Genomic DNA, 25,252 nt, shown 5'->3' with positions numbered 1-25,252 from the left:
ATAAGGGTGCCCATACTTATGCACCTGTCAAATTTTGTTTAAATGCAGATTGCACATTTTCTGTTAGTACAATAAACCTCATTTCAATCCAGAAATATTACTCAGTCCATCAGTTATTAGATATATGAAACTGAAATAGCTGTTGCAAAAACCCAAACTGTCATAAAGAAAAAAGGTTAACATTAATAGGGGTGCCCAAACTTTTAACTTTTTCGTGTGTGTGTGTGTGTGTGTGTGTGTATATATATGTATGTATATATATATAATATATATATTATGGTAGTGTGTAGCTTTAATTTTAAGAAATAAGGAAATAAGTGCGCCTTCTATAAATGACACACTGATTTCCCTTTTTTGCAGGAAAATGAGCACTTTCTGGCAGCCGACCTTTTTATATCCGTGGTTGAGATGATGAAGACCAGTTGGCAGTCTGATCAGTTCAGAACAGAAGGAGGAATGTACTGGCTCCGGAAAGATCCAGATGAGCCGTGCTATCGGAGACACAAAGCCAACTCTGAATCAGCCACTTCTGTTGATAGTGGATATGACGGTATATACTCAGCTGTACATATATTTGTCTGTATGTACTAACTTTACAAACTAAGACCAAGATCTAGAATAATTTGTAGAAAAGGAAGAGCTATCAGTATATTGATATGTAATAGAAGTCGATACACTTTTGCACTTGCAGAAAAAATGGGTTGGAGAACAAGTGGAATTCCAGTTGTCTGTAAAACTAGAATTAGGTGATCAATTAGTTCAGCACTTGGTGTTACCATACTAAAGGGGTTTTCCACTACTAGGACCACTCCTTCTTATTCCACTTGTTTTTCCCAGTTAAAATAAAAGAACCTGTACTCGCCTCACGTTCTGGCGCCGTTTCAGGGCTCACATGATTATTGTGACGTCATGTGAACCCGGTGTCCAATCACCGCCGGCTTCTCTTCCAGCCTTCGGACCAAATGAGTTAATCAACAGGAAGTGATTCTACTACTTACTTCCTGTTGATCGCTCATTTGGTCTGTAGGCATTGGTGAGAGAAGCCGGCGGTGATTGGACATGTGGCTCGCGTGATCTCACTTGACCCTTGAACCGCGATGACCTACCGCGCTGGAACGATGGCAGAACCGGAGGCGAGTACAACATCTTTTATTTTAACGGGGAGAAACAAGTGGAATCAGAAGGGGTTGTTCCAGTAATGGACAACCCCTGTAATGGGCATATTTGGCCTCTTGCTTGACCAAGGTAAAATGCTTTGAAAAATGCTAGAGAATCCTTGAGTATACAGACAGTTTACATCAGATTCAATTATATTAAATTGTCTTGAGGTAATGGGCAGAACAACCGGTTTTTAAGCCTTTTGTATTGATGTAACGTGTTATCAGGTAGTCTTAATGCAAACCAGTTTGCCCAGTACTGATCTTTGACTCATTAAACTATGCCATAAAGTATTGTATTTTATGTCTGTGATCTTCAGAATGCCATTGATACGCCGGTGTGTTGTATTAAAGGTAAGGTGTCGCTTTTTTTATTTTTGTATTAATACTGATTATGGAATAAAGTATTTTTAATACAAAATTAAACACTGTTTTATTTAGTTTTTTATTTGATTTCTATTTTTACTGAAACACTGGGGGCTGCCATCTTGGATCTGTTGTGTGTAACAGTTACTGACCTCATTTATGGCAGCCCCCTGTGCATTGATTCTGATTGTCGGGCTCTGACCCTATTCTCTAACAGAGACAGCTTCTGCTGTGAGCTGAACACACCACCTGGGCTGTCCAGCTCACAGCAGAGGGAGAATATCACCGCCATCTTTATGGAGATCACAGCGTATGCTGTGTGCTGCACTTTTCCTCTGTCACCCGCCGGGATGGGCTGAGTGATTGCACCATAACTGATCCTGGCATGCTGCTCCCCACTCCTCCGCTCACCCACCCCCTCCCTGCATTTACTCACCTAGTGCCTCAGTTGCTCGCTGCTCTGTGCTGTGGTCGCTGATGTAAGGAACAGACACCAGGTTGACAGTACAGGCTGTCGAGGGTGCAGGTCTGAGGTGAGTGCATGCAGATGGAAGCAGTGATCGCGGTGTGACATCTGTGGTGCAGTGCCGCTCAGGCTTCAGATCACCCCCTCCTCACCGCATGTCACCTCGAACCTCCGATCCTGGCCGGCAGCACAGTGCATGGGGGCGTGGGATACAGTGGGGCACTATGCCAGCTGCCTTTAGAGACCTTTTAGACATTAGGATCACTGTGTGGTCACCAACAAAATGGCTCTGCACTGTGATCCTAAACTTCATCTTGCCTTATCCGTTTTGAAACACCCAGAACGGGAGGGGGATCCATGACATCACACATATGATTCCACCTACTTTTACTGCAGTTGTAATGTGAGCTAGTTCTACAGTAGGATTTCAGCAGCTTATCCCCCTAGTGTTTGAGTGGAAAATATCAATTTTTTTTTTTTTAGATTTTTCTCAATTAAAAACAAATAATATTTAAACAACATTAAAACATTAATACTTTACATTTTTTCAGTTGTTGAAAGTTTTTATTTATTTTTTTTATTTATGATACCTTTCCTTTTAAAGTCTACAAGTCTTAGGGTAATTGTCTTAAGAAATGAACAGTTATATTATGAGTCTGACAATTTTTTTTCTGTTTTGGGAATTACAGGATTAGTTGCAGTGCAGAGTTCTCCTGTGGAAACCATTCTGGAGGAGGAAGAATTTAACGACAGCACAACCTGTGACGAAGACTACGACTCCGATTATGTGATAATTGGTAACTTGATTCTTATGAATATGATTTTGAGATACATAGTCATGGATGATGTGAAGTGCTCAGCAATGGTTAATTCTTTCCCCTCAGTACATTTCTATTTTCATGTGGGGATGCTCTTTAAATGGTTAATTTGTATGACATTTTAATGTCCAAAAATTCGCATTGATGGAAAATGTTAATTTTTATTTTCCCCCCAACAGAAATGGAGGACTATGAGAAGCTGACAACGAATAATAATGTGTTGGACACGACCGCAGGGTATGCTCCGACACTAAGGCCGTACCCATATACATGTAGTGTCATGAGATACATTTCTAACAACGTCTGTAATTATCTTTTTTTAGAACTGGTCCTACAGTCTCGAACACTGCTGAACAAACGGCCAGGAATCTGTACAGAGCTTTCCGCCAGCAATGGACTCTGATTGATGTTGATGGACCGCTCCCTGCAAAACTGACCACCAACACGGTATGTTCCACAAGAGTCTTCCAAACCATTTCACTATTATCCACACTTCTAGCCAGATGTCTAGTTACCTATCATGTACAGCAAGGCTACCGCTTAGTCTGAGTAAGGTTCTTCACAGGGTGTTCCCACACAGAAGGAACTCTGTAGTGCAGACACACCAGCGGTTTAGTCTTACATTGCTACTGTAGGTGTGACAAAATACTTGACAATGACTTCATGGTGATATACAGCGATGTCACATACCATCACATCTGTCATACAAGAAAGAAAATTGGGGTTTGTACATAAATTACTATGTAAGAGGCTCCCTTCCTATAGTCACATTAGTTAAAAAGTAACTTACAAAAATTGCGATAAATACCTTGTGAAAATCCCTGAGCTCCCCATCTTTAAACTCCCCCCGTTTGCACTTTGTCGCTCCATTGCAGAGAGCTTCACATTTGCTGCTTTTGGAGCACAATAGGTGAAATCTCCCTGAGCTCCCCCGATTCTGCCATTCTCTTCCATCACGCCATTGCAGAGATATTCACAATTGCTGTTTTTTAGCGTTTCTTTAGATTCTTCTGTGGGGCGTGGGCTTTCACCCCTCCCTCCTAGGTTCTGCCAATCACAGCTCAGAAAGACAAGACTGCTAGATGAGCAGCAACGATGTGATTGGCAGCACCTGGGAGAGAGGTGTTAAAGAGCACACCTCCAGAGAAGGCTCTAAGGAAACTCCAAAAACAGCAATTGTGAATATCTCGGCAATAGCGTGATGAAAGAAGGTGGCAGATTTTTGGGCGCTCAGGGATTTTTACAAAGTGTTTTTTTTTTGTTTTTTTCTCGAGCAAGTGACAGGTTCCCTTTTTAAAGGAGTTGCACACTACTTGGACAACCCCTTATTATTCCACATGTTTTCTATAGGTAAAATAAAGCCTATACTGACCTCCGCGGCCAGCAATGGTTCCCGCAGTGCCGGGATTTGCGTAGCGTTGTGACGTAACGCGAGCCCTGCGTCCAATCAGCGTTGGATTTTGTCTCCCCGCCTTTGAACTCGGGCACAATCAACAGAAAATGAGCAACAGCTGCAGTGCTCACTTTCTGTTCGTTAACTTGTTTGTCCGAAAGCAGGGAGACGGAAGCCGGCGCTGATTGGACGCGGGGTTCGCATGACATCACAACTTTACGTGAGCCCTATCACCAGTAGAACGGCATTGGTACAGGAGGCGAGTATAGGCTTTCTTAGGCTACTTTCACACATCCGTTTTTTGCCGTCCGGCACCATCCGGTTTGTGTCTGATGTGATGGATCCATCGCAGTTTGTGGTATAACTGATGTGATAGATCCGGTGTAAAAAAAAAAAAAAAAAAAAAAGTTCCGTCTTAGTATTTTTATGTTCTTTTTCCTATCCATTTTAAAAGTGCAAGCCATCCGGATGAAAGAGAGAATTTTACACAAGTTGTAGGCACGGCCAGAAAATGGGGAAACTTGTAGAAGCAGAAGTGGTTGTCCTAGTAGTAGACAACCCTTTTAAATACAATACCCATCCTTTTAAGGGTTTGTCCTCTACTTCATTATTGAAGACCTATCCTAATAGGAAAGGAAAACATGGCACTCCATATTCAAGACGCTATAGTGTTATAGTATTAAGAATACAGTGAATGTCATATCATGATTTTTCTATCTTCTTTTGCAATCTGTTAACCTGATGAAGGTCTGATGCAAGACCAAAACGTCATAGGACAATGCTAGTAGGAATGTACTAAATAAAACACAGCGTCTTGAATGCAGAATTCAAAGTTCTTTACTGTTGGGGTGGAACCTTACTTTGAGCACTCGTCAGGAGCACTGTATAGCCAAACCTTTTCTATCCTAAGAATATGTCATGGCACCCAGCACCCCCACTGATATTGATCAGCTGTTGTTGGCTCTGGAAGTATGCAAATTTTCAACTGTGAGCAAAATCAGAAAGCAGAAAGTAATAGAGATGGGTTTTCAACACCGAGCCAATGACCAAAAAGGATTGAAGATAGGATTAATATTTCTTTCTTTTCATGCACAGGTCAACGTGTTTCAGGAGTCTCAGCTCCCTCCCTTCATCAGGACAAACTGGCAAACGAACATCAAATCTCTGACAGGTTTGATGTTCTTTTGCCTATTTGTCCTGATGAAGGGAGCTGAGACTCCTGAAACGCGTTGACCTGTGCATGAAAATAAAGAAACATTAATCCTATCTTCAATCCTTTTTGGTCATTGGCGCGGTGTTGAAAACCCATCTCGATTTACTTTCTGCTATCTGCCAATTCTGGGACTGCAGCCTTTGACCTGGAGTGTACATGCTTATATAGGAGTTGTGACTGGCACAACTTCTATAGGGGAGTTTGAATTATTAATTAACCCCTTCCCTATTGGGGTAAGACCCTATTGCGCTTTCTTTTCCACAGTTATTTGCAAAATCCGAAAAGCTGAGCTCAGTTCGCTCTTTGGTCGGTCTCAAGGACTGCAGCCTAGCTCCTATTGAAGTGAATGCGTCTGAACTGTATAATCCCAACCTATGGACAGGAAAGGCACCACAAATTGTTGCTTTTCTAATCCTGTAAAATGACATTGAGTCTGTCTTTTCTTTTTAGCGGTCTTATGCAAACATGATTCCAGAAGAATTTGAGTCTAGTGTATGTCTTGTAGAGGAGATTAAGCGCTTCAGAATGTTGGACGATGAAGACTGGTCTCCTCCACGGTTTCAGGTTCTCACCACTGTGCACCAATACATCAGGTACTTACTCACACTCCTTTTTATTACCTGTTCCTTTCATTTATAATGTACAAACTCTGTTACAAATTAGATTTAAGCCATATGTATTTTAAAATATATTTAAATTTGTATTATTTTAACGCTTCCCATTAACCTTAGATTTATGTATACACTACAGTTCAAAAGTTTGTGGTCACCCAGATAATTTTGTCTTTTCCATGAAAAATCATACTTTTATTTATCAAATGAGTTGCATAATGAATAGAAAATATAGTCCAGACATTGACCTAGGTTAGAAATAATGATTTGTACTTGAAATAATAATTTTCCCCTTCAAACTTTGCTTTTGTCACAGAATGCTCCTTTTCAGCAATTACAGCTTTGCAGACCTTTGGCATTCTAGCTGTTAATTTGCTGAGGTAATCTGGAGATATTTCACCCCATGCTTCCAGAAGCCTCCCTCCCACAAGTTGGATTGGCTTGATGGGCGCTTTTTGCATACCATATGGTCAAGCTGCTCCCACAACAGCTCAATAAGGTTGAGATCTGGTGATGGGCTGGCCACTGCATTACAGATAGAATACCAGCTGCCTGCTTCTTCCCTAAAGAGTTCATGCATAATTTGGATGTGTGCTTTGGGTCATTGTCCTGTTGTAGGATGAAATTGGCTCCAATCAAGCGCTGTCCACAGTGTATGGCATGGCATTGCAAAATGGAGTGATAGCCTTCCTTATTCAAAATCCCTTTTACCTTGTACAAATCTCCCACTTTACCAGCACCAAAGCAACCCCAGACCATCACATTACCTCCACCATGCTTGACAGATGGCGTCAGGCACTCTTCCAGTATCTTTTCAGTAGTTCTGCGTCTCACAATTTTTTTTTTTTTGTGTGTGATCCAAACACCTGAAGACCAGCATCCCAGAGTCGCCTCTTCACTGTAGACGTTGACACTGGCATTTGCGGGTACTATTTAATGAAGCTGCCAGTTGAGTACCTGTGAGGTGTAGATTTGTCAAACTAGAGACTCTAATGTACTTGTCTTGTTGCTCAGTTGTGCAGCGGGACCTCCCAGAGCCTGTTTGTGCTCTCCTCTGAAGGGAGTAGTACACACCGTTGTAGGAAATCTTCATTTTCTTGGAAATTTCTTGCATGGAATATCCTTCATTTCTAAGAACAAGAATAGACTGTCGAGTTTCGTATGAAAGTTCTCTTTTTTTCTGGCCATTTTGAGAGTTTAATTCAACCAACAAATGTAATGCTCCAGATTCCCAACTAGATCAAAGGAAGGTCATTTTTTTAGCTTCTCTCATCAGCAAAACTGTTTTCATCTGTGCTAACATACTTGCACAAGGGTTTTCAAGGAATTTCTAAACATCCATTAGCCTTCTAACACAGTTAGCAAACACAATGTACCATTAGAACACTGGAGTGGTGGTTGTTGGAAATGAGTCGCTATACACCTATGTAGATATTGCATTCAAAACAAGACGTTTGCAGCAAGAATAGTCATTAAACACATTAACAATTTATAGTATATTTCTGGGGTTTTTTTCAATGAAGCGAACATTAAATTAAAATGTGCTTTTCTTTCAAAAATAAGGAAATATCTAAGTGACCCTAAACTTTTGAACTGTAGTGTATGTATATGTCATGCTATCATTTTTTTTCTTCAGACTGGCTACATTTTGAGCACTGGTTTCTATTGAGGAAAACGTTTAAATTTTTCTCTTTAAGTTCCAATTTATCCCAAGATTAGAGAGGCCATCAATGTCTGGTAGCTACTCAATTTTGTGGCTTCACTACTAGATGTTAATAGGGACTTTTGGCTTTGTAACCGTTTCCTTGAAGGATCTGACAAGAGACGTTTTAGATACAGCAGTTACAATCTTGGGAGTACAACTTGTGTACATTTGTTATTATTATTTATTATTATAGCGCCATTTATTCCATGGCGCTTTACAAGTGAAAGAGGGTATACGTACAACAATCATTAACAGTACAAAACAGACTGGTATAGGAGGAGAGAGGACCCTGCCCGTGAGGGCTCACAGTCTACAGGGAATGGGTGATGGTACAATAGGTGAGGACAGAGTTGGTTGCGCAGTGGTGTACTGGACTAAGGGGCCCTTTGCACACTGCGACATCTCAGGCCGATGCTGCGATGCCGAGTGCGATAGTCCCTGCCCCCGTCGCAGCAGCGATATGTGGTGATAGCTGGCGTAGCGAAAATTATCGCTACGCCAGCTTCACACACTCACCTGCCGTGCGACGTCCCTGTGGCCGGCGACCCGCCTCCTTATTAAGGGGGCGGGTCGTGCGGCGTCACTGCGACGTCACACGGCAGGCGGCCAATCGGAGTGGAGGGGCGGAGATGAGCAGGATGTAAACATCCTGCCCACCTCCTTCCTTCCGCATATCCTACGGAAGCCGCGGTGACGCCGGTAGGAGATGTTCCTCGCTCCTGCGGCTTCACACACAGCGATGTGTGCTGACACAGGAGCGAGGAACAACATCGGACCGACGCGTCAGCGTAATTATGAATTACGCCGACGCTGCACCGATGATACGATTACGCCGCTTTTGCGCTCGTTAATCGTATCATCTAGGCTTTGCACACTGCGATGTCGCATGCGATGCCGGATGTGCGTCACTTTCAATTTGACCCCACCGACATCGCACCTGCGATGTCGCAGTGTGCAAAGTGCCCCTTAGGGTTATTGTAGGTTGTAGGCTTGTTGGAAGAGATGGGTCTTGAGGTTCCTCTTGAAACTTTCCACAGTAGGGGAGAGTCTGATATGCTGAGGTAGAGCGTTCCAGAGTATGGGGGAGGCACAGGAGAAATCTTGTACACGATTGTGGGAAGAGGAGATAAGAGAGGAGTAGAGAAGGAAATCTTGTGAGGATCTGAGGTTGCGTGCAGGTAGGTACCGGGAGACTAGGTCACAGATATAAGGAGGAGACAAGTTGTGGATGGCTTTGTATGTCATGGTTAATGTTTTGAACTGGAGTCGTTCGGCGATGGGAAGCCAGTGAAGGGATTGGCAGAGTGGCGAGGCTGGGGAATAGCGAGGGGAGAGGTGGATTTGTTATGCAAAGTGAAACTGTTAACGCCCCTCCGTACACAGTAGATCAATGTTGGCCAATGTCGATGGATTTGGCTGATAGTCCAATGTGTATAAGGAACGCTGGCCAACTGATGGTCAAGAGAGATGTCAGTCGCGCTCTCTTAGAAGAAACAAGCACTTGGCCAAGCATGCCCTCCAGAGTATGGAAGTGTTAGCTGAGATGACTGACAGCCAAATAATATGTATGGCCAGCCTTAATTTCATTTATGTGCAATTGCCACGAGAATCCATGAATCTCCGTAGACTCTTATGTTATGCCATAGTTAGTATCACAAAAGTGGTTTGGAGGTTAAGACTTTTTGTCATGGCCATATTTAGGATCTGTGCTGCATGGATCCTACAGGGGGATTCGTTCTGAAGCTTCATGTGCTTTAGTTTTACCCAGGTTGTTGCTTTCACAGATTGTTTGTTTGTTTGTTTGTTTGTTTGTTTGTTTGTTTGTTTGAATTAGTAATTGATATTTTTGCCTTGCTCTATGGCATGCCATATCATATGGGTATTTTTCTTAAGGATTATTGACACTGATAAACGATCCATAGTACATCGGTCTGTGTCAATGGGCGCCCATTGTTCTCCGCAGCTCTGATCCTGTTTACATAGAACAATGCACTGACGATAACAGTTATCTTTTGGTCTGCAGAATAGATATTTCACCTGACGAACGAGTGTTTTGCTCATTTTTGGGGTAATCGGCAGCCTTTTTAGACTGCAGTTCTCATGAAATAAGCGTTCCTAGGAATACTTGTTCACAATAATTGTGGTGTGTAAATAAAATGTTACAATATTTTTTTAACTTCGGTAAGGCACCATACAGGGGTACATAGTCCCTACAGGTCTGAAGCATTATTCTACGTGGTCTTCATGTGCCATTGTACCAAGAATCCGGTGCCTCAGCAAGACACCATACAGGGTACACAGTGCCTACGGGTCTGTAGCATTATTCCACACAGGCTCCATGTGCCATTATACTAAATCTGGTGCCTCGGCAAGGCACTATACAGGGGTACACCGTGCATTCAGGTCTGTAGCATTATTCCAGACGTTGTACAGGCTTTGATCTAAAGAGAAGTATGAAATGCAGTGTTGATAGGTGTTGGTTGTTGTTGTTTTTTTTTTTTTGTTTTTTTTTTGTTTTCATCTTTGTATTGTACTGGTGATTGTGAACTTGATGTAAAGAATAAAGTTTTCTAAACTGTCGTGCACTTTGCACTTGATGAATTTGTGATATTTGAAGTTTTATGACACTGCTTTGACCTGGGGTTAAAACACGTCATAATATACACGTAGACATACTGCAAAATTAGCGCATTTTTGTCTCCTGCGGTCATATTAGACTTTTAACCTTGGTAGGGGAGTGTTGTTTTCTAGGAAAAGTGAATGCTGCAGGAGATAAGATAGGCAGATTATACAGGGAAGTGAGTGCTGCCGTTGTGTGACCGGGTCACTGTGTATGACTGGTGCTCTGCGATATGTTATGAGCGGTCAATGCATTTATTAATGCGGCTGTTGTCCTTGTAGGAGTTAATATCCCATAGCTGAACTGGGAACTGTGGTTTAACAGTTTGTGGCAATACAAGAATTTAAGAGACTGAAAATCTTATAATTGGATATAGTTTGCCTACTTTGTAAAATGTTTGTCTTGAGCAATGTATGTCTCACTTCAGTGTTCATCGTCAGAGGGTAACATGCTCTGTTTGTTGAACTGACTGCAGAAATACAGTATGTTACGATATGAAGACGACCGCGAAAAAGACCTTGTTTCATGCAGCCTCTACCGTGGAACGTTTTCTGACGTCTGCAGGAAATTTGGAGAAACCAATTGTATTACTTGTAATGCTATTTAATTTTGTTCATGTTTGGTTTATTGCAAACAGCACAAAGTTTTGTACATTTTGCTAATAAACCTGATTTCCAACGGATGTGTGAATAATTTTGATTGCAGCAGCATAATCAGACCATTATATTACTATATATAATATTTTCTTTGTCTTTTCAGGAGGGATGTAGTCGTAGCATCACAAAATTATTTATGTGCTGGATGTGGAACAAAAGTAGAGCAAAGTAAGTAAATGGGAATTGTGTAGTTAAAGGTTTCTCCTAAATAAAACTATGGTCTAGTTATGGGTGCATTTTCTAGTATATTGGATAATCTTGTATTTATTACAATGAAATTCAATCTGGTATCCGATAATATCAATGATCACTCAAGATGCAGTGATGACTCAAGAAGTGAATGAGAATAGCTATGGGCAAATCAACAATGAAGTCACTGACAAGGTCCTCAAATCGAGGAATATTTCACTGGTGACAGCCACGGCTCGTACATAGTCTGGTCTTCTCTGTAGTAACGTATGGATGCGAAACCTGGATGATAAAGAAAACAGACAAGCAGAATCAACTCCTTTGAAATGTGGTGAAGGATGTTACCAGTAACATGGTAAGAAGAAAAAACAAATCAATTTTGGAACAAATTAAGCCTGACGTGTCACTCAAAGCAAGTATCACTAAGCTACGAGTTGCTTACTTTGGACACAACATCTGAAGAGAGCAATCACTGGAGAAGGACATCATGGTCAGAAGAATAGAAAGAACAAGGCAACGAGGAAGTCCAGCAATGCGATGGCTTGATATGATCAAGAGAACCGCAGAGAAGACCCTGGTGGACCAATCTAGGCTTTCACAAGATCGGTCTTCCTACAGAGCGGTCATCCATAAAGTTGCCATGGCTTGAGATTGAGCTGAAGGCCAATAAATATTTTTTTTTTTCTTTAAATATCCTATAATAGAGGTTTGAGATGTTCCTACTGGCAGTTCTTTTAGTTTTGCAAATAAATTAAATATATTAAAAATTATAACTCTTGGAAATATATATTTGTACCGTGTTAGCCAGTGGTACCTTTTTAATGCCTAACTGAAATGATATGGTAATAAGTAGTAAGCTTTTGAGACTACTCAGGTCTCTTCATCAGGCATGGTAATTCTGAAGATTCACATATTTCTACACCACAGGACATAGAATACTGCAGTAAATAAGATAAGGGACATGACTCAGTATGGGAAGGGGCAGTTAATATTGGAGCAGTTTATAGATGAGGCGTGTGACAGTTTTATTGTCCTCTGAGGTCTGGGCCAGGGTTGTGATGCCCCCAGATGGTCTGAGGGGCACGTTCGTCAACTGATGTAAAAAGACAATTTCATGTCAATGATGCTGTGATTAAGGTTACAGAAATATTTGGCCAGTTAGGTTATTCTTCTTCTTTTTTTTTTTTTTTCTTTTCTTTGTGTGGCCTTGACAATTCATCCTTCACCTAGGCTTTTTTTTACATGCAGACCCCAGTTAGGTACACCACATTAGCTGTGGTGCAGCTGGAAGTACCCGAGATGTTGTAGTCCTGATGTGAGATGGGAATCCTTATTTTGTCCATTTGTAATTTATAAAAAAAAAAAAAAAAAAAAAAGTTTTTTTTTACTTTTTGTCTAGTTGCAGGGAAACTCTACTGTTGTTGGAGAGGACAGGGAGCTTCTGAAAAAGATGTTTCTCAGATTTGGGGGCCTTTAAGGTTAACTGTTTAAGAGAAAGTTGTATTAAGGCCCTGTAGTCATTTAGCTTCACAAGTCTATAATTCCTGCAATGATATGCAGTTAGTTCAGAAGCCGCTAGAGGGTCTAAAGTTGTATGGATAAGCAATGTTTTCTTGCATTGATATACTGTACAAATGCATTGGGCTTACGTTAACTGATATAATCTGTTGAAGTTTATAGAATTCAATAAAAACTACAATTATATAAACAAATATAAATCTGGCATCTTTTTGAAATAACGGTTGTAGCACCTCCAGAATTGGATTGTAGCGGACTATGAGAGGTACCCAGTTGCTTTCTGCTTTAGTTTGGAATGTATACAATGGTTCCTTGATGTTCTGGTGGCTCTTGTAATCTGGTTTTCAATTACTGTTGAATGGGAGCTCTGATTCAGAAAGGTCTTTCTGAGGCCCTCAATGCGATTGTCTCTATCTCTAGGGATGGAAAATATCAAATTGTATCTGATGGACTGCCGATACACAATATAGATGTATTTGGGATGAAAACTATCCCATTTTAGAGATGTTGGACCAATATAACGGTAATAGACCAGAGGCCTGATGGGACAAGAGGACAAGTAGTCATTTTCAAGCTTGGCCCTGAAAAGATTTGCATACTGTGGTGCCATTTCGCTTCCCATTTCTGTGCAAGTTTCCTGTAAATATGTTATCAAATGCAAAATAATTATGGATCAGGATGACTTTTATAAGCTTCACCACAGAATGTGCATCAATTCCTGTATTTTTCATGGAGACTTTGTATTCTAATCCACATAGATTAAATGCCTACAAAGATTCCACATCCATGATGGCGAGGATGGTTCCTTCTGGTAGCCTATTGCTGCTAGTTTATTCAATAGGTCAGTTGTGTCCTGAATGTAGCGGAGTATATCCTTTTTACGAGAGTTTTAAGAACACCATCTCCCCAACCAGAAACTTGCTCACTGGGGGTGCCCACACATGAAATGATGGGTCTTCCTGGATTTCCAGATTGTGGATTTTGAGAAGCATATATAATGTCCCTATTCTTGAACCTTCTGCTACCAGGTCATCATTTCTTAAGGATTTGTCAGGCAGACAAGAGACAAACTTAGTGAGTTTCTTGTAATAGTCCTGTGTAAGGTTAGACCCCAATATTTTGTACTAGGTTTTTGTCCATCAGTTGTCGGTTTGCTTCCTTGACAGTCTGATTTGTTAATCATGACTATTGCACCACTCTTGTCTGCAGGTTTAATGATGATTTCTTTTGTTGGCTTTCAAAGATTGTATGACCCTTAACGGCTGGGCACTGATGTTGGATGGATTTTACCAAATGTCTAAAAGAGTCTGTATATTTTTCATTATGAGGGTTGCGCCCAGGTGGAGGTGTCCAGTCTGATCTCTTCTTAGTTGAGAAGATCCCTCTTCCTTCAGTCAATGTGGGCTCTGAATCCTCTGTATCATTGAAATATTCCCTTTGGCACAATCACCTGAAGTAATTTTCCATGTCACTAAAGAAGTTCAGTTTTATCTTGGGCCTTAGTACGACAAAATGAGAGTTCACCCTAGAAAGCACTATAAGGTCCACTTTGTTGGGTTTGTAATCTGAGAGATTGATGACAGACACTTTTGTATCTCGAATGGCATGGTTGTCCAAGTTGTCAGGCTTTTGGCTTTGTTTCGTAACTGTATTGAGTTCTGAATTGAGGTGCAGTCTATGTAGTTTCTTTTCCTTGTTATATGGGTCACAAGGGTCTGTAGTTTTGGAGTACAAACTTGTGATGACCTTTGACACATTCAGAGCAAAAATTAATAGAATTGTCTTTCATGTCCGTACAACAATTAAGGAATGTGCTCCTCACACCATTTGGGGGCATAACCACCCTGGACCAGACCTCAATCAGCGGACAGAAACTTTCACACGCCTTATCTAGGAACTGCTCCAATATTTACTGCCACAACTGCTTGTCTCCTTTCCCATACTGATAGTTCTGCTTCACATAACTTGTATTATTTACTGCAGTATTCTATGTCCTGTTGTGTATAAATATTTGACTCTTCAGATTTTGTTATACCTACCTGATGAAGAGAGCTGAGTAGTCTCGAAAGCTTGTTATTTATTACCATCATTTCAGTTAGCCATTAAAAGGTATCAACCATGGAGGTTGATACCTTTTTGACGTTGAGAATTATAACGCTTGGAAGAAGGGGAGGGGAAAAAGTGAAACGCAAAAATTAAAATTGTCCATGACACATAAGGGGATTTTAATGGATTTTATTATGCATTGATTTTTACATTATTTGGCAGTTGATTATGTTCCCTATATTATTGCACGTGCCAGAAGCATGCCACGTGCTTATGGCACCAAATGTTAAATTCCAATATTGTGTGTGATAACAATGCCACACCGCAAAGATGGGGTATTGAAACATTTTTCTGCATTCTTGTGTTCATTCATGTACTATTAGCGCATTGTCTCTGGGATGATGGGTGTAACTGTCATCCGTTTTCTGATCTGATCCATGTGATATTCTGTGTGCAGGGTACACCAGCCGACTGCGGTATTGTGATTACCTAGGGAAGTATTTCTGCGACTGCTGTCACCATTACTCAGAGAGCTCCATTCCTGGCCGCATTCTCTCAAAATGGAATTTCAGTAAATACTACGTCAGTAACTTCTCTAAAAATGTTGTCGACAAAATATGGGACAGTCACACATTCAATGTGCAGAGTGAAAACCCGGCTCTGTACAAAAAAGTGAAGGACCTGAACCGAGTCCAGGTCAGTAAGGTTTCTCATGTGTCACATATAGATATAATATCTTGCCTACTAAAGAAAACCTGTCACCACAGAACCCACCCCACCCCCTCCCTTCCCAGATCTAGGGTTTCTCTGCAGGTAATGGCACTACAATGCTGCCCAGTCACGTTACTGAAAGTAAGAGACAATTAATTTATTTCCTTCCTGCCTGACTTTCAGGCGTGCACAGAGCTGGAAGCACACTTTTGATTGACAGCCGGCTTTATAGCACGTTTGTGCAGAGTGATCTGTCAATCAAAGTGTTGGAGCGTGCTTACAGCTGGCGCTAACATTATTAGCGTGGTGACATTTTAACTGCTCACCAAATGCCCCCATGATTGAATTGTCAGGTTTTTAGTTTTGTTTTTAAAGCCACATTTTTTTAGTAGCGAAATATTTTTTGTTTTTTTTCTCCACTTAGTCCCACTGTGGGACATTAATATGTTATCCTTTTGATCCCTGGTCTCATGCAGTGCTGTACTTGTGTACAGCAGTACAGGAGACCTAGTGTCTCCCTGACCGAGCCTGTTAGACCCTGCTTATTATAGCAGGATCTAACAGGTCATCATAACCTGTGGTCATCAGATGACCTCAGGGTACCATGGCAACAATCTGCACCCGCAATTACGATCACCAGGGGCCGATGCTGCCAAAAGATTTGTTGTTTGTATTATTATTTTTTTTTTTTTTTAAACCCTTTAAACTACTTAAATACTGCTGTTGCAATTCACAACAGTATTTATTTAAAGGGTTTATCGGCCTGATCCGATCCAAAACCGGTCGGGGCCGATGCCCGTGTGTGTCAGCTGTCATATGCACTTGGGGAAAAAAAACAAACAGATGCCACATGGACGTCTGAATGGGAAACAGAAACTTTATTTTCTATATATATATATATATATATAAAAAAAAAAAGTGTGGAAAATGCTACTGTGACCTGTTTTTTATCCTGTTTCTCTGCAAGTAATGCTACATAATCTCACATGACTGCGCTCTACAATATGACTGAATGCTAGCAGATCCAGAATGACATGCTCTGCCATGTAAGCCTCTCCACACGATGTATAGACATAAGAACATTTCTATTCTGTCCTCTTAGGAAGTGCAGCAACAGCTAATTCACATCAGGAGGCTGGTGACGACCTGTCGTTTCGCTGATGGGTAAGATACAAGTTTCTGTTATACAGTTTCCCCATCCTGGGCACTTAGAGGTTCAGTGTGTGGCTGATAAGTGAAGTCGGAATATAATGGCAATGTGTGTGACATTTTAGAAGGTCTTGGGCAATAAGGAAGGACTATGTTTTTTGTTTTAATTTTCGGTATATTTGTCATTCCTGCTGTGAAAGTAAGGGTTTCATTTTCTGACTTGCTTCCCTTTTTTTTTTTTTTTTTTTGTATAGTAGAATTAACATTTGTGCTTGAAATAATCATGGTCTTTGAAACCAGAACACAAAAAGTGTACGAATCTGAACAAACAAACTAAACTGGCTGTTTGTGATGTGTTTTAAAAAAAAAAAAAAAGGCCACGTGTGACCATAGCCTAAATATTACAATAGGAAATAGCCATCTGCTCCGGTGACCGCACCAGACCTGCAGCGATGACATCATGTCCATCAGTCACATAACTATTGCAGCCAATCACTAGCCTCGGGGTCACCACCAAGGTCTGATGGTCGTAGTGTAATCACAAGTCCGGTGGGGACCACTAGATTGATTATGCAGGTATCTTATTAGTATTCGAAATCTCGGACATCCCTTTTTAACTGGAGATGAGAGAATTGATTTTCAAGACTTTCAGCAGCCCAATCAGGAGCTCTGTTACCGGACTGCATTCATGGCTCTTTTTTGATTGACATCGCTGACATGTTGGGTGTGGGTAACGCGGCGATGAATCCTGCTAATCAAAAGAGGAGCCGCGGATGCTATCAGGTAAGAGGCGATTTTCAGGACTTCCGTCCAGTGGTCACGAAATACTGACCTGGCTGCTAGAACAGGGTCCCTGATAATCTCTATTCTCACCTCTCCTTTTTACACAGATTATTTAAAGAAACACTTATTAGTTTACATGTGGCCAATATCTGTGTTTTATGGGCACCTTTGGTCTACCAATGGCCAAGAGGTATAATTGGATAGGACTAGTGAGTTCAGGTGGGGGAAGGGGGTCTATTACTTAGATAAACAAACCTTAAAACACCATTTCAGGAGAAGTTCTTATGACCGTCCCAAAAGTTTTGTATATTTTTATTTTTGTTACAAGTAGTAAATTCTCTTTCTTTTATTATGTTATTGGTTCTGACCCATCTATTTTGCAAACCGTTCATGGGCTGTATGCAAAGAATGATTTCTTTTCTTGAAAGCAGTATTATAAAGGCCTTTGAAGATGTCCCGTCTCACCTAACTGAGGAGCTGCATCTCTTCACATTGGCTGATTTGTTTAACGTGAAGCAGAAGACCCTCTTGCCCAATCTCCGTGAGCTCCTGGCTCTGGCTATAGCCCATGTGGAAGAATGTGAGGTACGTGGATTAAGTTTGTCTGATACTGAAGACCAGAGGATCTGAGTAGATGACTGTTGGATGAGTGATCAGTTGGGTGACCGCTAAGTCTCCTGACTCCCCCACACATCAGAGGATGGGTATTATCAGTAGGGTAAAATCATCATTTCATCTTTTCGCATTGATTGTGGAACTTGCATTCTACAAGTAATGTTGTGCTTCACTGATCTTCTAAATTGAGTGAAATAAGGCATCATGATGGAGAACATGGTAGCCACAACAGGTGATATTTTCAGGATTAGGTATTGTACAGTCCCTCTAATTGTCATTGATCATGAATTGCCAACATAAGGGTATGTGCATACAGAGTATTTGCAGTAGGTTTTTCAGCCCCAAAAAGAGTGCAAGCAGGAAAAACACTGAGTGAAAGACAAGTAAAATATATCTTTGTACCGTGTTAGCCAGTAGAGATAAAAAAAATTGTTTAAAAGAACAGAGAGTCCTCAGTGGTTGATACCTTTTTTTTTTTTTTTTTTTTACTGCACTATTCTAAGTCCTGTTGTGTATAAATACGTGACTCTTCAGATTTTGTGTTATACCATGCCTGATGAAGAGACCTGAGTAGTCTCGAAAGCTTTGAGTGAAAGACAGGCATTTTATGTGCATTTTCCCCCTCCCCCCACACCCTCCTCATTTATTTCAATGTGTTGGAAAAATGCTGCAAAAATGGAGAAAGAATTGACATGCTGCACTCTGGGAGAAAAAAACAACTTTTTTTTTCATGGTTCAAATCTGCAAAGAAGCCCTAATGACAATAAAAGATGCCATGGCTGGCTGCCTGCATCTGAAACTGTGACTGCCATGACTCTAATGGCCACACAATTCAGTTTAGAAATCATGGCTGTCGGGCATTACTATGGACAGAGTTTTGGATGCATGCAGCCTGGTTTTTAGGTTAAGGTTACACGGAGATATTGGCCGCGCAACGTGCTGTGCAGTCAGGGAACGCAGTATTCAGATCCTACATTACTACATAGTGAGAGATGCCAAACCTGCTGGATTTCTTGTGGGTCATGGTAGCTGCAACTTTTGAGTTGTAGCTCCCATTTTATTCACTTTTATTATGTTGCATCGTGACGCTGAGATTAGCATAATGTGTTGCATGGTCTGAGTCTGCTTGTAGCTGTGGCCCGAAGAAGAGTTTCTCAAGTACCACCAAAAGGACATGATGTGAGAAGTGTAGTCCGATTGTCTGTCTGATAGTTCATGTAAAGATTTAAGAATGGACTTTGTTTAGAGCTCTCCTTGCACAAGTCACACCAGCTATGTGTAGATGAGATACCTGCTGATTGTGTACACATCCTAGCAGCCATGTGTAGATGAGATACCTGCTTATCGTGTACACATCCCAGCAGCCATGTGTAGATGAGATACCTGGCAATCGTGCACAAATCACACCAGCTATGTGTAGATGAGATACCTGCTGACTGTGTACACATCCCAGCAGTTATGTGTAGATGAGATATCTGCCGGTCGTGCACAAGTCACACTAGTTATCTCATCTACACATACCTAGTGTGACGTGTGCACGATCGGCAGGTATCTCATCTACACATAACTGGTGTGACGTATGCATGATCGGCAGGCATCATGCATATGTCCTACTCGTGGATGATTGATATTATACTAGTTTCCTATAAATTGTGTACACATCACATCAGATATCTGTGGATCATCATGAGCACTGCTCACTACCTAATGGGGAAGAGAGCAAAGCCAGAAAACCCATCATTATTATAACCTTTTGTAATTTTGCAGTTGTATGAGCTTTAATGGAAATCTGTATTGATTGAACAGCCTATGTTAAAGGGTTTTTCGCTTTATTTTTAAAGTTAAAAGTGGGAAGCCATCCTGATGAAAATAAAAAAAAGGTGTATGTACTTCTCAATGGAATCTGGCTGCTGCTTCAGTGGTCTCCACTGGACTGGAAGCAATGACTTCATGACCACCAGTGATCGGCTGCAGGGTCAAATAACAGATGGTTGATGTCTACGCTTCTGATATAGCAAAGTTTGAGAACAGGGAAGTGGGGCCGATTCCGTTGGCAAGTAGGATTTCGTTTTTGCTTCACCAGGCTGGTTTCCCTCTAATGTAAAAAATACAGCTGATTGCACTCTGAAGCCACCTCTATACACATTGGAAACATTTCTTGCACTTTGAGTCACTCGTTTTTTGTACTATATTTTTCTTTTGTCCCAGAGTTTTGCATACAAAAGAGCTGATCGTTTATGTTTTATATCCAGTGTGTGGTTGAAAAGCTGCCATGCTATTCCCGATTCCTTATTCTGGCGATGTTTCTCAGTTCTTGATGGTCCATAACTTTTATTCTTGAGGAGATCAGCCACCGCTAGAAGTGTCTGGTAGCTTCACACTGCCTATATGTGCCCGCTCAGCTGTCCTGTATGGAGGGATGGCTGTCGTCTGGACAATTTTAAAGAATAAATTCAACACCATTAAAGGGGGAAAATTGGTGATTTGATTCAATAAAGTACCATATTTGTTGTTTTTCTTTTATAGTTGTGCAAAGCCAAAGGTTTCTTCTGTGAATTTTGCCGACATTCCGATGTGATCTTTCCTTTCCAGACTGACATTTGCAGAAGATGTGAAGGTATGTCTAGTAAAGGCTGGGGTCTTGCTTAATTTCCTTTTGTCAATGTTATGGCTGCAGGCTTATTTTGGAACACTAGAAGTGTTCTCTTGAGATGTGGTGTTTTTGAAATTTGGACCCTTTATAGCCACATACTGGGAGGGAAATCATGGGCTCCCCTTCTGTATTATGTTAGTATTTTCTAAATATATCTGGGGTATGTATCCCTGCGGCTGTTAGAGAAATCCTATGTCAACCAATATGTGATTTAAAATGGTGGCTACAAATTCCTCCTAAGCAAGTGGTTCTGCAGCAGCAGCGGTTTTACAATACATATCGACCCTATAGAAACGTTTTTAATATGTATAAATAGTGTATGTTGGGGGGTGGGGGGATATTGAAACTGAGCTCTTCGTTGTCCATCTGGTCATATCAATGACCATATGTCAGAATTCCCTTAAAGGGAACCTGTCAGCAGGTTGTTGCTACCTCATCTGAGAGCAGCATGATGGAGGCAAAGAGATTCTGAATCCAACAATTTTTGACAAAAAACCCAGACTGAGAAGAAACGCTCACCACAGCAGAGACAAGCCTGTATAGGTCCTACAGACTGAGAAAAACCTCTCACCACTGAATCCAACAATACAGAACTTAGATTACTGGCTGCAGCCGTTCTGACACAATCTGAATTTTTAGGTTTAGTCATGTTGCGGAGTCCAGAGAGCTGTCCCCCTCCCACACCAGGCTCTCTATAGAGATTGACAGTGAAGTGTCACTCACAGGTGGGGGCGTGCCGGACTGCCCTGCATGTGAGTTTTCTAGCCCTGTAATGATAAAGGTCCTGCTGCCTAAACAAACAAACATAGGAAATAAACAAAAGATTGGACTGTGACAAAGCAGGCATGACTGAACTTTGTGTTAACCCTTGCAGCATGCTGGCTTCAGCTTAGATAACAAAAACCTGCTGACTTATTCCCTTTAATCGGTGGCACAGGAACCACATGTAGCTATTGGACCCCAGTTTGTGGCTTCCCTGCTATTGTCATAATGTCACATTATTACTAGAACTTGGTACAAGGATTAAAACTAGATCACTGCTGTTTAAAACAGTGTTGGAAAACACATCACTTGATGGGTAAAGCTCACAATGTATTTATTAAAAATATATAAGGCCCTGTTTCCTAGATGGAGGCCACAGGAGGGTCTTTTTAGTCTGTCGGAGTGATTGACATGTCTAAATTTAAGTCGTGCAGTTTTAACTGTATAGGAAAGTGCATCCATATGCGCAGTGTACGCCGTTCTGTGCCCATACAGTGGCATACATCAAAGGCATTGGTCAGGCAATGACAGGCTCAGAGGCAATGTGCATAGAGCCTATGATTCATTTTTATAAGGATGTATTTTCTACTCTGAGACCATACTTTTCTTAAGAGTAGAAGCTATCACTCTGTATTTTGTCTATAGGCCATATAATATATATCTATATTTTTTTCAGATTGTAAAATGTGCTATCACAAGGAATGTTTTAAGACCAATGACTGTCCGAAATGCATAAGGATCAAGGCAAGGGAAGCCCTAAACCAAGACCTTTCCTTTACATCAAGTGAAGAAGTGGACTCAACCTCACTGGCCTGAGTGCCAAAATGAACAACTTGTATATTTTGTTTTGAATATTGTTTTGCAGTGTACAGAGTGTATTTATGAGAATGTAGAACTGGTTTGGTAAATTTTTATTAAATATAGACATTGTAAGGAGCATGTTAATACTTTATTTTTCTTAAGGATGTCATTACTTTGTGCCTTAATTTGAAATGATGTTCTGACAAGCTGTAGGCGACAGTGGCTGCCGCTAATAAGCTTGTCCTTCAAATGTTGCCCTGCTCCCCCCCCCTTCCCCCTCCTCAAAAAAATTAAATAATAAAAAGGACTGGAAATGGTCACTTTCCAGAAGTGTAATGACTGACCGGAGAATTATGGAGCAATGTGCAATCAAGTTATTTTCAACCCCAGTTTTTATTACAATTCCATTACTTGTGTTTTTTTATTTTTACAACTGAAATTTTACTGTAAATGAAAAAATAGAAAACTAAATTTTTATACAACTGTTTACATAAGCTTCAGGTATTAAAATAAGTCATATTTTTTTGAAAATGTAACATTTAATGATCTTTTCCTTTCTCAAAAATACAGACTGTTTGAATACTCGCGTCTAGAATTGTTTTTATGGTTTTATTCTTTTGTATTTTTTTTTTAACTTTTGATCATGCCATATGGATAAAAAGTAGATTTTGGGTACTCACCGTAAAATATCTTTCTTGGAGCCTTCATTGGGGGACACAGGAAACCATGGGTGTATGCTGCTGGGACTAGGAGGTGACACTATGCGAATAAGAAAGTTGACTCCTCCCACGTAGTATACACCCACTGACCGGAGCTGAGGAGATCAGTTTGTGTAAAAGCAGTACGAGGAGAACTTGAAAACTAGAACATTCCGGATCCATTGAAGTCTTAGAAAAGGGCGGGTGCTGTGTCCCCCAATGAAGGCTCCAAGAAAGAGATTTTACGGTGAGTACCCAAAATCTACTTTTCTCTATCGCTTCATTGGGGGACACAGGAAACCATGGGACGTCCTAAAGCAGTCCCCAGGGGTGGGAAGAGAGACTCGAAAACAGGATTAGAAGAGACAAAGGTTCTGTGACCGGAACCTGGTCCTAAACCCTGTAAGGAACCCCTACCCGGCCAGGGGCCGAAGTACAGGAGAAGAGTTAGAGTACTTAGGGAGTACTAAGAACTAGTGTAAAATGCATGGGGAATAGGATGATCAGGGAGAAACTGCATCCTCTGAGGTCTGTACCTAAGAAAGCTAAGGCGACTGACAGCAATAGATCGGGCTAAGAAGAAAAAACCCGACAGGCCCTGGTACTACGTTTGAGAGTGGAAGAATGAGCGAAGAACTAGGGCACCTGGTAGAGGTAGGTGCCAGGTAAGCGGAGGCCAAAGGAGCCTTGGCCCATTATTGCCTTGGCCCATTATTATTGCCCATTATTGTGTAAGGGGATTCCGCCATAGGGGAACCTGACCTGTTGATTCCATAGCACCTGAGAGAAGTGATCTGACTCTAGTGGACGAAACAGCCTGCAGGCGGGGAAAATAATATGGGAGATAATTCCCCTGTGTATGGAAGGGGTCCAGAGAACCTGTGAGGTTCGGAGAAAAATGACAAGATTAAGGAGCCAAAGGAATTCCAAGAACCAATTCTCACTATGACGTGACAGACAAGAGAAGGGAGTCCTAGCATCTATAATGACGTGACTGGGAAACTCGAACCCTGGAATCGGGTACTGGGTGACCATTGCGGTGAATTATGGGAAGGAGAACCCCCATGGGGGAGGGCTCCTGTGAGTGACAAAAGGCACAAGACCTGGCATGTATGACCTGAAGTGGGAGAAGGAAGAACCCTTTCGAGGGGGACTCCGAGAAAGGGCTCGGACTATGTCGTCGGCTGAAGCGCTAACCGACCAGGGGAGTGACGCCTATCCCTGGAAGGTGTCAAGGAAGATGTGATGGAAGAATGAATGAAATATTCTTCTTATTATTATAAAACGCGTCATCACGTCACAACAAGGCATGACGACGAAGGGAAGGAAATGAGAATATGAGCGTATAAATGGTCTGGCAGGAACTTGCAGGAATGCACAAGCGTCTGAGACCAAGCGGTGGCGAGTGGTCGCGGAATTTGGTATGTCAGGGGCATCGGAGAGATCTAGCATATCCCCAAGAGCCATCCAGAATGACTACGAGAGGGGGAAAAAGAGGTAGACCCGGGGCAGGGGAAATGAAGACCCCTCTTGGCCTGAAACGGAAGCAGGTCATGTCTAGGTGTTAACTGAGATTGGCAGATCAGACGTGGACCAGTCGCTGTAGTGTTGAGTGTTCGGGTGGAAACACCCAGTGGTCTGAGCATTCAGGGCTCCCTGAAGAATTCTGCTGTGGAAAGTAGACAGACAGTTATTTGAAATCTTACAGCTTGTCCGGAAGAGTGGGCCCAAATACTGGGCCGTCAGGATACTAGAAGTCCCTTGGTGAAGCTGGTCCTCCGTGGAATCAATACTGGTTAGACGATCCTGTGCCTGGTTCTTAACTTCATCTGTTGACTGTGAAGGGACTGAGGAAATCTGATCTCTATCTGAAAGAGAGAAAATGTAAGTAACGATATATGGTTTAAAACCTTTACAGTGCCTGGCCGGAACCTTAGTGGGGGGTGCGGCCAAGGCTGTTCTAGACCAAGGAATAGGCAGATACCGGAATTACCACGAACCATCCGGGGACGGTGGCAGGAAGTAAAACGGACAACCTACTGGTTAGTGGACAGAGCTGCACCTTGCTTACCTCATTTGAAAACCAAAATGACTGCTGCTTCAAGAAGCGATGCAGCCAGCGTACGGTCAAGAGAGAAAAACCCTACCTTGTGGCTACCTTAGATGAATGGTGCGAGGTCTGAGAAGGTCCCTGGCCACTGGGAAGCGACCAAATGAGAGGAGCTGCTGCTGTGCTGCGTCATGGGGTCCGTGGTTGCTGCAGGGAGTGAATCACACGACCCTCCAGTCAGAAGGTCGCGTGTTGCCTTACCTCAAGATCAC

General features: G+C 41.7%; 1 protein-coding gene across 2 annotated transcripts in view; it reads left to right on the top strand.

Moving 5' to 3' along the window:
• RUBCNL (rubicon like autophagy enhancer) overlaps positions 1-22,814 on the top strand; it is an 84,176-nt gene extending 61,362 nt beyond the window's left edge. Inside the window, exons 6-16 of one of the 2 annotated variants that reach the window (XM_075334391.1) lie at positions 361-550; positions 2,679-2,786; positions 2,987-3,044; positions 3,131-3,254; positions 5,864-6,006; positions 11,109-11,173; positions 15,216-15,454; positions 16,572-16,633; positions 17,833-17,986; positions 20,543-20,633; positions 22,108-22,814. In XM_075334391.1, coding sequence (XP_075190506.1) covers positions 361-550; positions 2,679-2,786; positions 2,987-3,044; positions 3,131-3,254; positions 5,864-6,006; positions 11,109-11,173; positions 15,216-15,454; positions 16,572-16,633; positions 17,833-17,986; positions 20,543-20,633; positions 22,108-22,247 — 1,374 coding nt within the window. In that variant the 3' untranslated portion in view covers positions 22,248-22,814. Of the gene's footprint in view, positions 1-360; positions 551-2,678; positions 2,787-2,986; positions 3,045-3,130; positions 3,255-5,863; positions 6,007-11,108; positions 11,174-15,215; positions 15,455-16,571; positions 16,634-17,829; positions 17,987-20,542; positions 20,634-22,107 lie in introns of both variants that reach the window. The other variant, XM_075334390.1, reaches the window with a different exon arrangement.
• The last annotated feature ends 2,438 nt before the right edge of the window (positions 22,815-25,252 follow it).

Source organism: Anomaloglossus baeobatrachus, chromosome 2, assembly GCF_048569485.1.
Source record: "Anomaloglossus baeobatrachus isolate aAnoBae1 chromosome 2, aAnoBae1.hap1, whole genome shotgun sequence".
In the NCBI taxonomy this organism is placed as follows: Eukaryota; Metazoa; Chordata; class Amphibia; order Anura; family Aromobatidae; genus Anomaloglossus; species Anomaloglossus baeobatrachus.
This window is presented reverse-complemented; position numbering and strand designations above follow the sequence as displayed.